At 32.1% G+C, this 13,208-nt stretch overlaps 1 protein-coding gene across 1 annotated transcript; it reads right to left on the bottom strand.

The window, feature by feature from the left end:
• Positions 1–926: 926 nt before the first annotated feature.
• Positions 927–12,492, bottom strand: LOC125051230 (ras GTPase-activating-like protein IQGAP1). The gene is made up of 14 exons (XM_047651446.1): positions 12,207–12,492; positions 11,834–12,090; positions 11,671–11,748; positions 11,453–11,597; positions 10,303–11,379; positions 9,336–10,168; positions 7,466–8,322; positions 6,304–6,529; positions 5,368–5,532; positions 4,825–5,004; positions 3,707–3,847; positions 3,079–3,226; positions 2,576–2,969; positions 927–2,091 (listed from the first exon to the last, which is right to left on the bottom strand). The coding sequence occupies exons 1-14, from the start codon at positions 12,250–12,252 to the stop codon at positions 1,740–1,742; spliced, it is 4,899 nt and encodes a 1,632-aa protein (XP_047507402.1). The 5' UTR covers positions 12,253–12,492; the 3' UTR covers positions 927–1,739.
• Positions 12,493–13,208: the final 716 nt, after the last annotated feature.

Below are 13,208 nucleotides of genomic sequence, written 5' to 3'. Positions count from 1 at the left end.
TAAGTGCATATATAGCAATGGATGAACCATTGCTATATATACTTACTATGATTACTATTAGATAAGTATTACTTACTACCTACTATGATTAATTAACTAGTTCTTAGTTTTATGAGGCTTACATGATTTACTTCTGTTCGCGAATTTTCTACTCTTCTCTATATAGGTATAAATGACTTTAACATTTGTTTATATTTCTTTATAATATATATCTTTGGATAGCTTAAGATTAAAGTGAGATATAAAAATCCGGTTTCATTGAATATAACAAGAGTTTTTACTTGATTGTGGAAACCCCAAAATAATATGTTGTGTTTATTTACCATACATACTATGTATATTATTTATTTATTTATTTATTTGCTTAATGGTATTCCTACAGCTACTTACAAGTACTAAACAATATTCAAAAAATTACACTATACACAAGAGCCAAAAATGGAATACACATTTAAACATACACAAAACACAGTTACACCTATACAAATACAAAAAAAAAATTACAAAGAATATAATGTATGTATGTATGTAAATTCTAAATTCTACGATTCACAGTTCATTACAACATATTTATTATAAAGAAGGAATAACAAAGCCATTCTATCTAATAAAAGATACTAGATTTTTTATATCATTTCTTAAGCATTTTTTAGATACATTAAATATTTCTATTTGCTGGTAATTCCTATTATAATCTGAAGGTATACGATGCATGACTGAGTTACGCAAATAGTTTGAATTAAACCGACAAATTATATATATCCTATCGCTACTATGAACCTCGAAAAAAACAAATTAATATTAGCCTCATTTATTTAAAAAAAAGTATAAAAATGTGTGGTTAATACTAAACCAATACAAAATTAAAACAAAATATTATTTATACTTTAAAAATGACAAAAGTAGTAAAAATAAAAAAAAACATTAGTTTTCACAAATTCAATTATTAAGCTTGATGTATCAATAGAGAATTGATCATGATATTTCATCATATAACAAATACTCAATAACTAATTTTAGTAGATAATAATATTTTGGTGTAAAAAGGTACATAGTTAAATTCATGTTCAAAATCACAATAATGCATAATTTAAATAAAATTATTACAACAAATACGGTCGAGATTACGTATTTAAATCATACCTAAAAATAGGCTTGCTACGGAAAGTAAGTTAACATCTAAAAATACATAAAATCTAATTAAAATTATCACATCGAAAATTTCATTTGTCATTTGATTCATAAAAAACATACACGTCTAATTGTCCTTCAGGTTTTTGGAATTCTGTTAAAACATGCATTCTTGGAATGTCAAATATAAATTACCGGCGTCAAGATTAACAAAGACCTCATCAGGTGCGCAGGGGGGTCAGAATATAAAACGATTGACGAAACGATTCTGCGTACCATTCGATTGTGATTGGTGAACAGCGTCTATAGTACAATACGCAGTCGATAGGTAATGACATTACATCCGTTCGACTAATCACAATCGAACGCAACGTTGCGTTTTGCGTCTTTCGTTTTACATTATTATTACTTTTTGTAAAATTCGTCAGTGTGCTGAAAGAATAAAAGCGCAAACACACGTAAGGCCACGTTCTAACATCTACTACACACCAGCAGTACTGTATAAATGATTATATTGGTCAACAAGTGTGGGTAGTGTAGCACACAAGCTTGAATAATACTACCCTCAAATACATAAAAATAAATTGCAAAATGATTTTTATTCTTAGTCATTTATAAAATTTACTGTTCAATAAAAATATTAGTAAGTTAACATTGATTTTTGCTTTTCCAAACATGTCCATTATCGCACTACCCTCATATTGTTTTTGCAACAGATCCTGGATATCAATATCAACAGATTCCATTTCGACACCCATGAACTTTCCTTTAATCGTAAATACGCCATTATGATTAGTAGGTGCGATTTCAAATTGAACATTTTTGAATTGTGACGTCGAAAGTCCATCTATTTCAAGAAGTATACCTCGTTCTAACAATTTTGCACCGGAATACTTCACTGTCAATTTCGACTTCAATTTCTTAATATCTTTCCCGGATCTTAAACAGGCGTGAACGCTCCTAAAAACCAATGGTGAAGTAAAATATTTATTGTATATTTAATAAATAACATGCATTTTTGTTAATTTGGTAATCTTATTGAGAAATCAAAATAATCATGCAACATATTGTGTAAAAATGTTTTTTTTTATGGCTCTGGCACGGTTTGTGTATTAGCGAGCGTCAAGTATAAGATTTTTTTATAATTCGTGCTTTGCCTTAGAACTTCGACCGTGTCCTCCATGTACGGTTTAGGCACTCGCCCGGTACCGCACAACCCTCCCAAAGGCCGAGAACAAATTTAAATTAAATTAAAACTTGACCTCGAACCCGGTACCCCTCACCTAGCTGCCACTTAATAAGACCGCTAGGCTATGAGGCCCCCCTTTAAAAATGTTATTGAATATATTTTTCAGTCTTTAAGAGCTGAACAAATTTTAATACAATTTACTACCTAGACATATAAAATCATATAAATAAAATAAAATAATATTTTAAAAAGTACCTTTTCCCAGCATGAAGATTAGCAAGACATGACTTAATATACTGATCGTAAGACTTGCATTTCTCCTCATAGTACTTTGTCTTCTCTGATAGACTTTGTTTAGTTCGGGTTAGTGTCAATAGAGCGCGCCTCTGCGCTTGTCGATACTTTCCTTTATTACAAAGATCTAAAGCTATGGATGTTATAAGGGCTTGATAACCATCTTCCCTCGTCACATAGCCTTCATCTTCAAGCATTTGAAGATTGCGTCTTAGTTTAGCGATATGTTCTCTTAAAGACATCGCTTCATCGGCACGCGCTTGGCCCGAATATATTCGTCTTTGTACTTTCTCGTTGTATTTCTCTTGTTGTTCCTTTGTAGTTCCGATACATATGGCTTCTAAAAGATGTTCACCTGGAAACATTGTGATTGTTATGTTCTGCTTATTTAAAGATGCCACTCGATAATTTTCACTCATTATCAGACAGGGTAATACCATAGTATACTAATAATTTTTACTTACCACCCAAGAAAGGTATTATAGCGACGCAAAGCTCCTTGGTTTTGATAAACAGCTTATTCACATCCGTCATATCGTCAGCGGGCGTTTGAAATTTATTAACAAGAGCCAAACACACTTCTAGTCGAGCGTTCTCTTCAGTGTCAGCCGTCTGAAAAATTAAAAAGATATATTATATCCGCGGTTTTGCGAGGTATTATTATTATACGTATTTTTCAAAGTTGTTAATTGAGAAATGGACTTGTGTTATTAGTAGGCGAGCGAAGTTGTAAAGTAAACGTCAAGGGAATATGGAGAAATAAATCAAAATAGCTTGACATAAATTTAAACTGCAATCCGTCTCTGTTGTTGAAAATCTATACTAATATGATAGTGTCTGTTTCAGGCCTCAGGAACTTGGAGTTCGAATTGAGTAATTCGAAATTGTGTTATATAAACTTGCGCTGCGATCAAACTAACGCGGGACACAGCTAGTAATAAAATATTTTAAGAAACAAAATTATGTGATAACTAGCATACCAAATACCGATTCGAGGTAGATAATTTTACTTAAAAATTTTAACAAGTTTAAAATGAATAAAACTTTAGATTTTTCGTCTTTTGTTTTAGTAAGTAAGTGGTAAAAACTTACCGAATTTAGGTCCCTAGAAGCAAGGTGTGCCACACTTGGTACTTCTCCCAAGTCGTCAAGTAATATATTAAGTCGATCATCAGGATCCGGCGCAATCACATCTTGGTACTCTATTAAAAGGGCGTGAGTGTCCACTATTTCCTGTTAATTTTAATGTATATTAAGTATTAAACATTTAAATTGTCTTCAAATGTAAAAGCAAATACACATATAACAATAAATATGTATGACACGGAGAAAAGTAATTCGGATTTATACATAAATAGAATTGAATCTAGTCTAACTCAAACTCAAAATATTTTTATTCATATAGGTACACTTATGAACGTCAAAAGAAGTTAAATTAATTGTAAATTTACATTTACTACAAGTTCGCAAGTCAAGAGCGTAGAGCGGGTAAGAAGAACTGGCAAGAAATTTTCCGCCACTCTTTTTAATCTCCAAATATTGAGTCATATAAAATTATTTGAACTGGAGCAAATCAATCCCAAGGATTAGCATCATTTAAGTATTCGTCAAATTATAAAAAGCTTTATTGATTAATTTACATTTCGAGGGCTTTGAATTTATTTCATGATAATTATCTAATTTCCCTTATTTCAAGTACGTATTATATTGTCATGTCTAGTGCCAATTATAAAAGAAATTGCGCCTACAGTATGTCTACGTGTGTTTTTACACGTGTACGTTATATTTTAGTCATCTCATAAACCTTGAAAAAATGCAAATTAAATCTACTATAATTACTAGTAAAAACTAACTTAACTCGTTACTTCAACTGCCTCCGAGGCCTTTATAAAAACCGTAAGATATAAGATACATTTCCCGGCGAATCAATAATTGTTTTCGGTTTACAAACAGAACGCTTTATCTTCTTTCTTTAAATAAATATCAAGGAAACAGATACAAAAATGTATCTATCTCCTGCAAGATTGGCTAATTATATAATGCTAACAACAAACTACAAGATTAAGGACATGTAAATTAAGAATATGCATTTAAACACTCATAAAAATCAGAAGATGAAGAATCCCTGAGCGTACCACATTTGACAAAGCTAACATATGATGTCAAAAAAAATCATAAGATGAAGAAAGACGAAAGAGCGGTTTCTTCACCTGAACAGTAATATAAATATGTGGTTGGTGTATGAGCGTAGCCTCGGTGTATTCGTCAACTGCGAAGTATTCCTCCAGGGTTGGTCCACGACAGCATCGTCGGAACAGCTCCTTCATCTTCTCGTGACAATCCACTATAAACGGATTCAGGCAACGGAGGTGACTTGATTCTTCACCAAACTAGAAATTTTTGAATTCATTAAACGTAATTCCCGATTTTGATTAATATTTTCAGCCTCGTGTCACTTTGGAATGATATTGAAAGTAATAAAATCCGCCATTTGTCTATACTAATGTTTAGAATTATGTTATAAGATAGGATACCTTTTATCTTAGGATTTTAGGCTAGGCGAATAAAGACAATCTAATTGACAAGGTTGACTGTTAGTGGAATAAACTAATAAACATAAATCAAAATTTATAAATTGTGGAAAAAACAATTATTAATAAAGGAAATTAGTGCAGTTAAATTCCCTAGAAAATGTAATTTCCTCATTCTTTTTAAGTTTTCAAGATATAATTGATACATAAAAATCCTCTTACCCCTTTTTTCGCCGCCGAAAAATGCAATATCTTGGCAATGGAAGCCAAATTTTTCCGTTGATCCGTAGTAAGACTGCTACCATTCGACATGTTTATTATGTGAAATGCATCAGGGGCTACGATAGCAGCATTAAAGAACTGATAATATACTAAATTTCCTATAACCTGTAATAGAAAACGGAGTATAAAATAAGTTGTATGAATGTTTGTAGGGTTAATTTTCTCATCGTTTTGAAATACATACACTAATGTCTTATGGAGCTTTGTATATTACATATTACGTAAAATAAAACCAATGCTTTTTATCTAGCGTTCTCGAGATTCTGATATAACTAGTGTTAACGGTATTTATTTATGTATTTACTATGTAACTTATAATGTTTTAACTTCCGTTTGTTCAATTGTTGTTTACATATAATCTATACAAACAATAATTATCTTCAGTTAAATTATCCCGCTTTGAAATGAATATAATGCTAAATGTAATATAACGAATCTTTTTTGTTTCAGTTTAGCACTGGCTGGTTACAAAAAAAAAAAAGACATTATAAAAAAAGAATCAGTGAATAGACACTCAAGTCTCTGTCTAGTCGCGAGTGAGCTACATCAGTAGCCACATGACACTATGAGGGACGATAGTCAATTAAAGTTTTATGAGATTAAAGATAAAAAATGAAATCGACTCACCGACCTATCAACTTTATTTACCTATATTTCTTTATTATACATCTTGAAATGCGTGGATTTCTCCCAAACGATAGAACCGATTTTAATGAATATTAATCAAAAAGGGTAACCTCGATGACTAAACTATTGTGGCCAATCATACAAGCATACATAGACTTAGGAAATTTATTATAATAATTTTCAATTCCAGCAATATCACATACAGGTCAAACTGATACGATACTTTGGAAGTCGGTCAATCAAACCTACCTTTAAAATATCCTTTTCAGGCGTATGAGGGAACTTAGTGGTCAGCGATCGGTGTAATACTCTCGCCATATACGTAATACAAAATGGTAGTAAGTCAGTCGAGGTAGTAATTTTATCGAGGAACATAAGAACTACACTTTTTAATTGAGCCAAAGCTGTTTCTAAGCGAGTTTTGACTTCTGGATATGTCAATGCTTCCTCTTGTGTAACTGTGTATGGAAGTTTCCTGTAAAAGGATTGATTTTTTGACCATGGGAGCAGTTGGCCTAGTGGCTTCAGCGACTATGAACCCTGGTCGTAGGTTCGAACCCAGGTTATGCATCTATGACTTTCTATGTGCGCAATCAAACACACGCTGCTATGGGAAGACATAGTGAGAAAGTCGGTATGCCTTGGACCCAAAAAGTTGACGGAGCGTGTCTGGTACAGAATGCTGCCTACTTGCCTATCAGAAAAAACCAATGACCACAAAACAGCTCCAGAAATCGGAATCCTAGACGTATAAGGTTTTTTTTTGTAGGATTGATTTTCAGATGTTTTTATTATTGCGTCTTTAAGTTTCAGAGAACGGATTTGTAAAAATTTTAAGTAGTTAGAATGTACATATGAAAAACTATAAATGCTTATACTAATCAAATTAATACTAATATAAAGAGGTGTTCGAAAAAAAATACTGAACCAATTACAAAATTAGACTGCTACATTAACCCTGTGTATTCTACATTAATTTATAAAATATTCTCCATAACAGCCTAGCCGGGACAAGCTTGTTTTATATATAAGAAAGTACGTGATCGGCATTATGAAACGCGATTTTTTTCATGTTAGATGTGAAAAGGAAACACAAGTATCATTTGATTAAAAAATCCATTGAAGCAGAGGTTCAAACGAACGACTTTAGGTTTAAATAGGATATTTTGTTTATTTATTACTTTTGGAGAAAATAGTCGATAAAAATTAAACAGATTAAACAATTATATAGGTATTCCTACAGGTTATTAATGTAATCAGATGTAATATTTTAATAAAGAACGTGATGGCGAAGCATTGTGGACGCCCTCTGCCTATAAGAAAATAAGTGTGTGTGTGTGTGTGTATATGTATAAGTAAATATTTTAATCCTATGTAGCACTGCAATTTTAATGAATACTAATTTACTTACGATATTTGACCAGTTTTCATTTCCGTCTCATTCCTCCATGCTTTATAAATCTCAATAGGCCCAGTCTCGATATTTAACTCTCTATCTTTAATAATTTTCTCAACTAAAGGCCCAATTATTGTTTGAAGACTATTCAGCCCCGAAAGTTGCCGAGACAAACTAACAGCCATTTTTAGTACTAAGGGTGTTGACGCTATAATATCAAACGGTTTCGCTACTTTACAACTGATTTCCTCCTCTAATGTAAACCTAAATAATTTTAACAGTAAATATTCATCTCTTGTATACGCCCCAAAGTTGTACAGACTCAATACAACATTCTGAAGAAAAGAATTTGTCTTATTCTGTGGTATACAAAACAGAAGTTTCGATAAATATGTCGGATTGGTCTGCAGTTCGTAAAATAGATGTTGGTAGCCATCTAACAGTCGCTTACTCTCCTTGGTTAACGACTTCAACCCTTTAACCGCTGAGGAAATGGTCATTAAAGTTCCTTTAGAATCTTTATTCACAGCCAGCTTCGTCATCGACGTATGCTTAACCAGATTATTGAGTTTTAACCCATGCGCTGCGACTTCTTGTAACGCGATTCGATTTTGAACGAGTAAACCAATTTTTAGATCCATATCGTCTATTTGTTTGGATAATTCTTGATTTTTTCGTATGGAATGCACGACTTCTGATTTTAGGGTTTGCAATTCGATTTCTCTGTCGTAGTCCTCTGTGGTGAAATCCAGCATGTGAATGAACTTTTTGACAACCCTAAGTGGAGGATTGTCAGAGTGGAATAAAGAGGTAAATGCTTGTCTCGCACGTCGGCCCCGCCATAAGGCTTGAATTTTAACTATTTTTTGCTCCTGAAACGAAATTAATTTATTACAATAAGGGTATAATAAAATCATTCTTTCTGGCGAGAAATAGTTAAAAGATTTCATTAATATAATCTTTATTCCGAAGATAATGATATTATCAATTTTATTTAATGACCAAATATTAGCAAGTAGCAGAAAAAAATATCAATACATTTCTAAAGATAAAATCTGCGTCGAAGTGTTAATGTCCCACAACCCTTTTACTTTCGTTATTATTAATCAAATATTCTAGGGATTCCAAAATAAAGTTTGTCCCGCTTAAAATAAATTACAAGTACGAAATACAATTACAAAAATCTTTACAAGCGTGTCCAACCTGCCGATTGAGACGTGAAAGTAGCCAACATAGCGAGGAAAACTGACTACCTACCCCTAAACCTAACCCCCTTGATTTGTTGATAAAGACCAGATCAAGTGACTTACCTAATCTAGTATGTGCGGAAAAATAACCGGCCTGGCGGTTTTGAGAAGGAAAATTATTTTTATTCGAAAATAAATAAATAATACTAGCTGACCGGCCAAGCGTTGCTGTGGCTAAGGTTTTTGTTATAGTAGCAAACTATTCAAGGGTAGGAGAACACCATGCTTTTTTGGTGGTTATGCCATTAAATTGTAGCTTATGTGATACGTTGGTACTTTCAACACAGCGCCATCTGTTAGAATTGTGACTATCAAATAATAAACAAATATTTTGCCATAAAATAATATGGCGGGTATAAATTGAGATGGAAGCTATCTTATCTTTTAAGTTGGATCAAACTACACACGGTGTGCAAAATTGGTTGATATCGGTTCGGTAGTTTAGGAATCCATAGCGGACAAACAACGTGACACGTAATTTATATATATTAAGATTTACATATTAAGTACCAAGATTACTCACCTATAAAGATGTTTTATCTATATACCAAAAAAAACTTGTACCAACTCTAGATTTTTTAAGGCCTTAAATTGTTAACTACATACTAGCAGAAGCAAATAAGAATAATTAATTTTACCTGCACTTTGTACCAAACTAAAGGATTAAGCTTCCTCTCCTGATTTAGTTTTGCTTCAATTGCCTTCATTTTTATAAGCGTACCATACTTTTGACGGGCTAAAATTTTCCTCCACCATGACTGTATATATATAATTGCTTCCACATTATTTTTTAAGTACTGATGCCTTCTCACTCTCTGCCTTATTAAGAATCCTCGACAGTGGGCTTGGAATTTTGTTACTGTTTTCTCAAAATGTTTCTGCTTATATGTGTTTATGTGGTGTTTGTTTGTTTTTTGAACAACATGTATTATATCTTTCTTAGTCAAGTAACGTGCATAAGGCACGAAATCTTTTGGAGTCGTCCAGCTATATGTGAATGATTCCATATCTATATACACAGTATTCCCGGCATCTGTATGGCAGACTATCCATGGACATATATTATGACCTTTTTTCTTCAGTGCTTTAGAAAACATTTGGAAATACATGTCTCGGCAGGAGTTCTCCACTAAACTTGAATTACATAGCAGAGGACAAGTTAACAATTCCCAAAATGTGTTTACGTCATTTCTTAATATAGACGAGTTGAATTCAACAATAGCTTCAGTGAATTCTTTTACTTTAATTGATTCGTCATTTACGTCATCAATAGCTTTAATAATATCGTCTAACCATAGATTTTCTGCCTCTTTTAGTAGGAGTCGTTTCTTTAATGTCCTCATATAGAGATGATATTCCTCTTTATGCAAAGGTAGTGTTAGTTTTAAGGCAGGATTTTTCAATAAATTTATTAATACATCTACATTCTCGTCAGAAACAGCCTTATTGATACTATCTACCAACTGAACCACTGAAAGAAATAATATATATTATGTTTTTGTAAGCAAAGCTCCATTTTTAGAAATATTGTGTAGAAAAGTCATTAGGATTGAAGTATCTACTAGAAAATGGTATCTGCTAAATATATTTAAAAAATGTACGTACACTCGTCATTATCATCATCTTTAACATTGACCATTTCAATGGTATCACGAATATCTTCTAAAGTTAAGAGTGGACATTCACATTGCTCCCTAAACTTTACTTCAAGGGCTGAAACTAAAGCTGAAAAGTATCGGCGTCGGCAATGAGGACGCAACATTTCTAGATGAATCTGATTTGAGTTCAATGTATTCCATACAGCATTTTCATCACCCCTCTCCAAAGCTTCTGATATAGATGCTATTGCTGTCAAATATGACACAGATGCTGCAATTTCACTTTCATTTAGATTCTTTTCTAATTCACACTTCTCTAGCCTCATCTCTTCATATAAAAGAGGCATGGCAAACCTGTTTATTTTAAATCTTAGTCCCAAATGGGGATTTGTCAATGATCTGTACAAATCATCAGTTGTTCCTTCCTCCAGAGCATTGTTTACATCTGCAATGGCTGTTTTATGTCCGACATGTTCAAGTGATTTTCTGTTGCCATCATTAATAATATTTTGAAATATTTTGTGCCAATTTGTTATACTTTCAACATCAACATCTTTGTTGTTTTCTGTTAACTCTTTTATGACATCACAATAAAAATCAAGATTATCAGGACTGTAATTTTTTAATTTAATCCAGTCTTCAGTAAATGCTTTGTGTAAACTGTTGATATCATTCCTATCACATGCTTTACATAATGATTTCCATACATATTTAAAATTAGTTGCTGTTATGTATCCCTGTATCTCAACTAATGTCAATATCTCATTATATTCATCAGGGACATAGCTGTCATTTAAAGAATGATTAAGGGCAACTTGTATTTTTTGTTGCTTGGCATTTTTTAATACATTTTTATATTCATCAACCAACTTATTTTGGATGTGCTTTAATTTGAGTTGAGGGTTTAACAGAGCTGCTGTTATAGGTTTTTCAGAGTCCAAAATATCATTAAGTTCAACTAGAGCTTTATAGGTAATACTACCATCATTATTGTTACCGGATAAGAGTCCACTTATTTTCTGAAATGCTGGCAGAGGGTGTTTAAACTTTTGCAAGTCTTTTGAAACTAAATCAAGTTGTTCATCTAAAAACAAAAAAAAAATTAAAAATATTTGCATAGAAATACATTATTTATCTGGCTAAAGTTATGAGCATACCTGTAAAGACAGCTTTACCAAAAACATCATTAATAAGCGGTGCCTTGCCTAATTTAAACAAATGAGAACTTAATGCATGAAGACAATAGATGACCCTTGGCATATTTTTGTTATCATAAATGTCCGTTGTTTCTGGTTGGAAAGTCTGGAAAAATATTATGATTATTAAAATTAAGTTTGGTTTTATATGGAATTGATAATTAACAACTATCTCTTACCACAGGCAGTTCCGTTAACTTCAGTACTTGTAAAAATTTATTAATATTATCAGTATGCTTAAACTGAAGCCCAAGTACCTGAAATAATTTATGACGTTTCAATTCATTACATTCAATGTATGTCGATATTGGATAGGTTTAACAATTTTAAGAAATTTAGTACCTTGTATCTGCGTTGATCAATGTCATAAATTTTATTTAAAGGGAGCACATCAGGGGCAATAAAGTGGCCTAACTTAGCCAAATATACACCATTTCTAAGACATTCCTCAAATTCCACTGCAGGAGGAAGTGTTTCTTTAACACATGCCTCCATCCATGTTTTCGCTTCTTCAAGGCGACATAAATATTCATATGCAATAGTTCTTTGCCGAATAGTATCCATCTCCTGTGCAGTTTTGCGTACATCAGTATCGATTGCTTGAAATAAAGATTATACATAGTTCATAAGTTTTACTAGATATTTAGAATTTCTTAATGTTAGTGCAAAAATTAATACGCAAATCTTTAAAAGCAGACCAGAGGATATAACTTACCGTCGTCTATTTTCCCTATAAGGGTCTCGTTGAGGTCTTTACCCATGTTTGATGTTGTTAATTATTATTGATGATTTTTTACATTAGTAACGAATCCAGCAAAACTAAATTGCGATAGTCCTTTAACATATCACCACTAGACAAAATATTTAGAAGACACTCACTAATAAATTGAAAAAATATCACATAACTGTTGTTAAGAAAACAATATTTTTTTTTCGTAAACAATCATTTTACTAACAATGAACAGGCGGTAGTACAGTACTAGCCGAAGCCCGAAAGTGAAAAGCGGTTACAAAATTAAATTTTAAAACATCAATGTCAAACACTCATGTAAATATACTGATCATTGACAATATAATAACAACGCTCTATATCCGGTCAGTCACTAAAATAATAATAGTAACGAAAGTGAGACCGCGATATATAGAAACATATTATTACGGAGGATAATGATTTCTTTATACCTATAGGTATTAATATTATGATACCTATTTTGAACTTGGAGTAAGAAAACTAAAGATTTTCATTTTTTTTTTAATAATAAGACATTGACACTTTTTATAAACAATGTTTTCAATGTATTTTCTAGGTCAATAAGAATATACCAAAATTGATAATTTATCAAAAATTGATTTACTTTGAGATATTTAGGATATACAGACGTATTATAAAAATATTGACATTTTTGTTAGACTATGGAAGAAGAAAGTGTATATGAAAAATACAATGAATTTACCTCGTATCCTATTTGCAAATGTTATCTTGAACCCGGCACTCACTCTGAACATGAACTGATTTCAGTGCGCAAGGAGTATATGCTTAATACAGTATCAAGAACAGAAAAATATTTAAGGGAACGTCGTATTCCAGAGCTTATACGGTTTTTGCTTACTAAATTAATATCTCATGCTCCAAATAAACCAGTTGTATTTTTGGAGAAGCTAATCGATGATTGCATGTTGTTTCGATCAGGACATGGATCAGCTCCAGTTTTATATG

The sequence above is a fragment of the Pieris napi genome, chromosome 1, assembly GCF_905475465.1.
Source record: "Pieris napi chromosome 1, ilPieNapi1.2, whole genome shotgun sequence".
Lineage (NCBI taxonomy): Eukaryota > Metazoa > Arthropoda > Insecta > Lepidoptera > Pieridae > Pieris > Pieris napi.
The sequence above is the reverse complement of the archived record's forward strand: the minus strand, read 5'-3'. Positions and strand labels throughout refer to the sequence as shown.

Excerpts from the sequence above, each read along its gene's own strand:
- LOC125051230 (XM_047651446.1), bottom strand. The coding sequence starts at position 12,252 with ATGGGTAAAGACCTCAACGAGACCCTTATAGGGAAAATAGACGACG. Across the intron at positions 11,380-11,452 it reads TGGTAAAGCTGTCTTTACAG|ATGAACAACTTGATTTAGTT; the intron begins GTATGCTCATAA and ends TTTTGTTTTTAG. Across the intron at positions 10,169-10,302 it reads AGATGATGATAATGACGAGT|TGGTTCAGTTGGTAGATAGT; the intron begins GTACGTACATTT and ends TATTTCTTTCAG.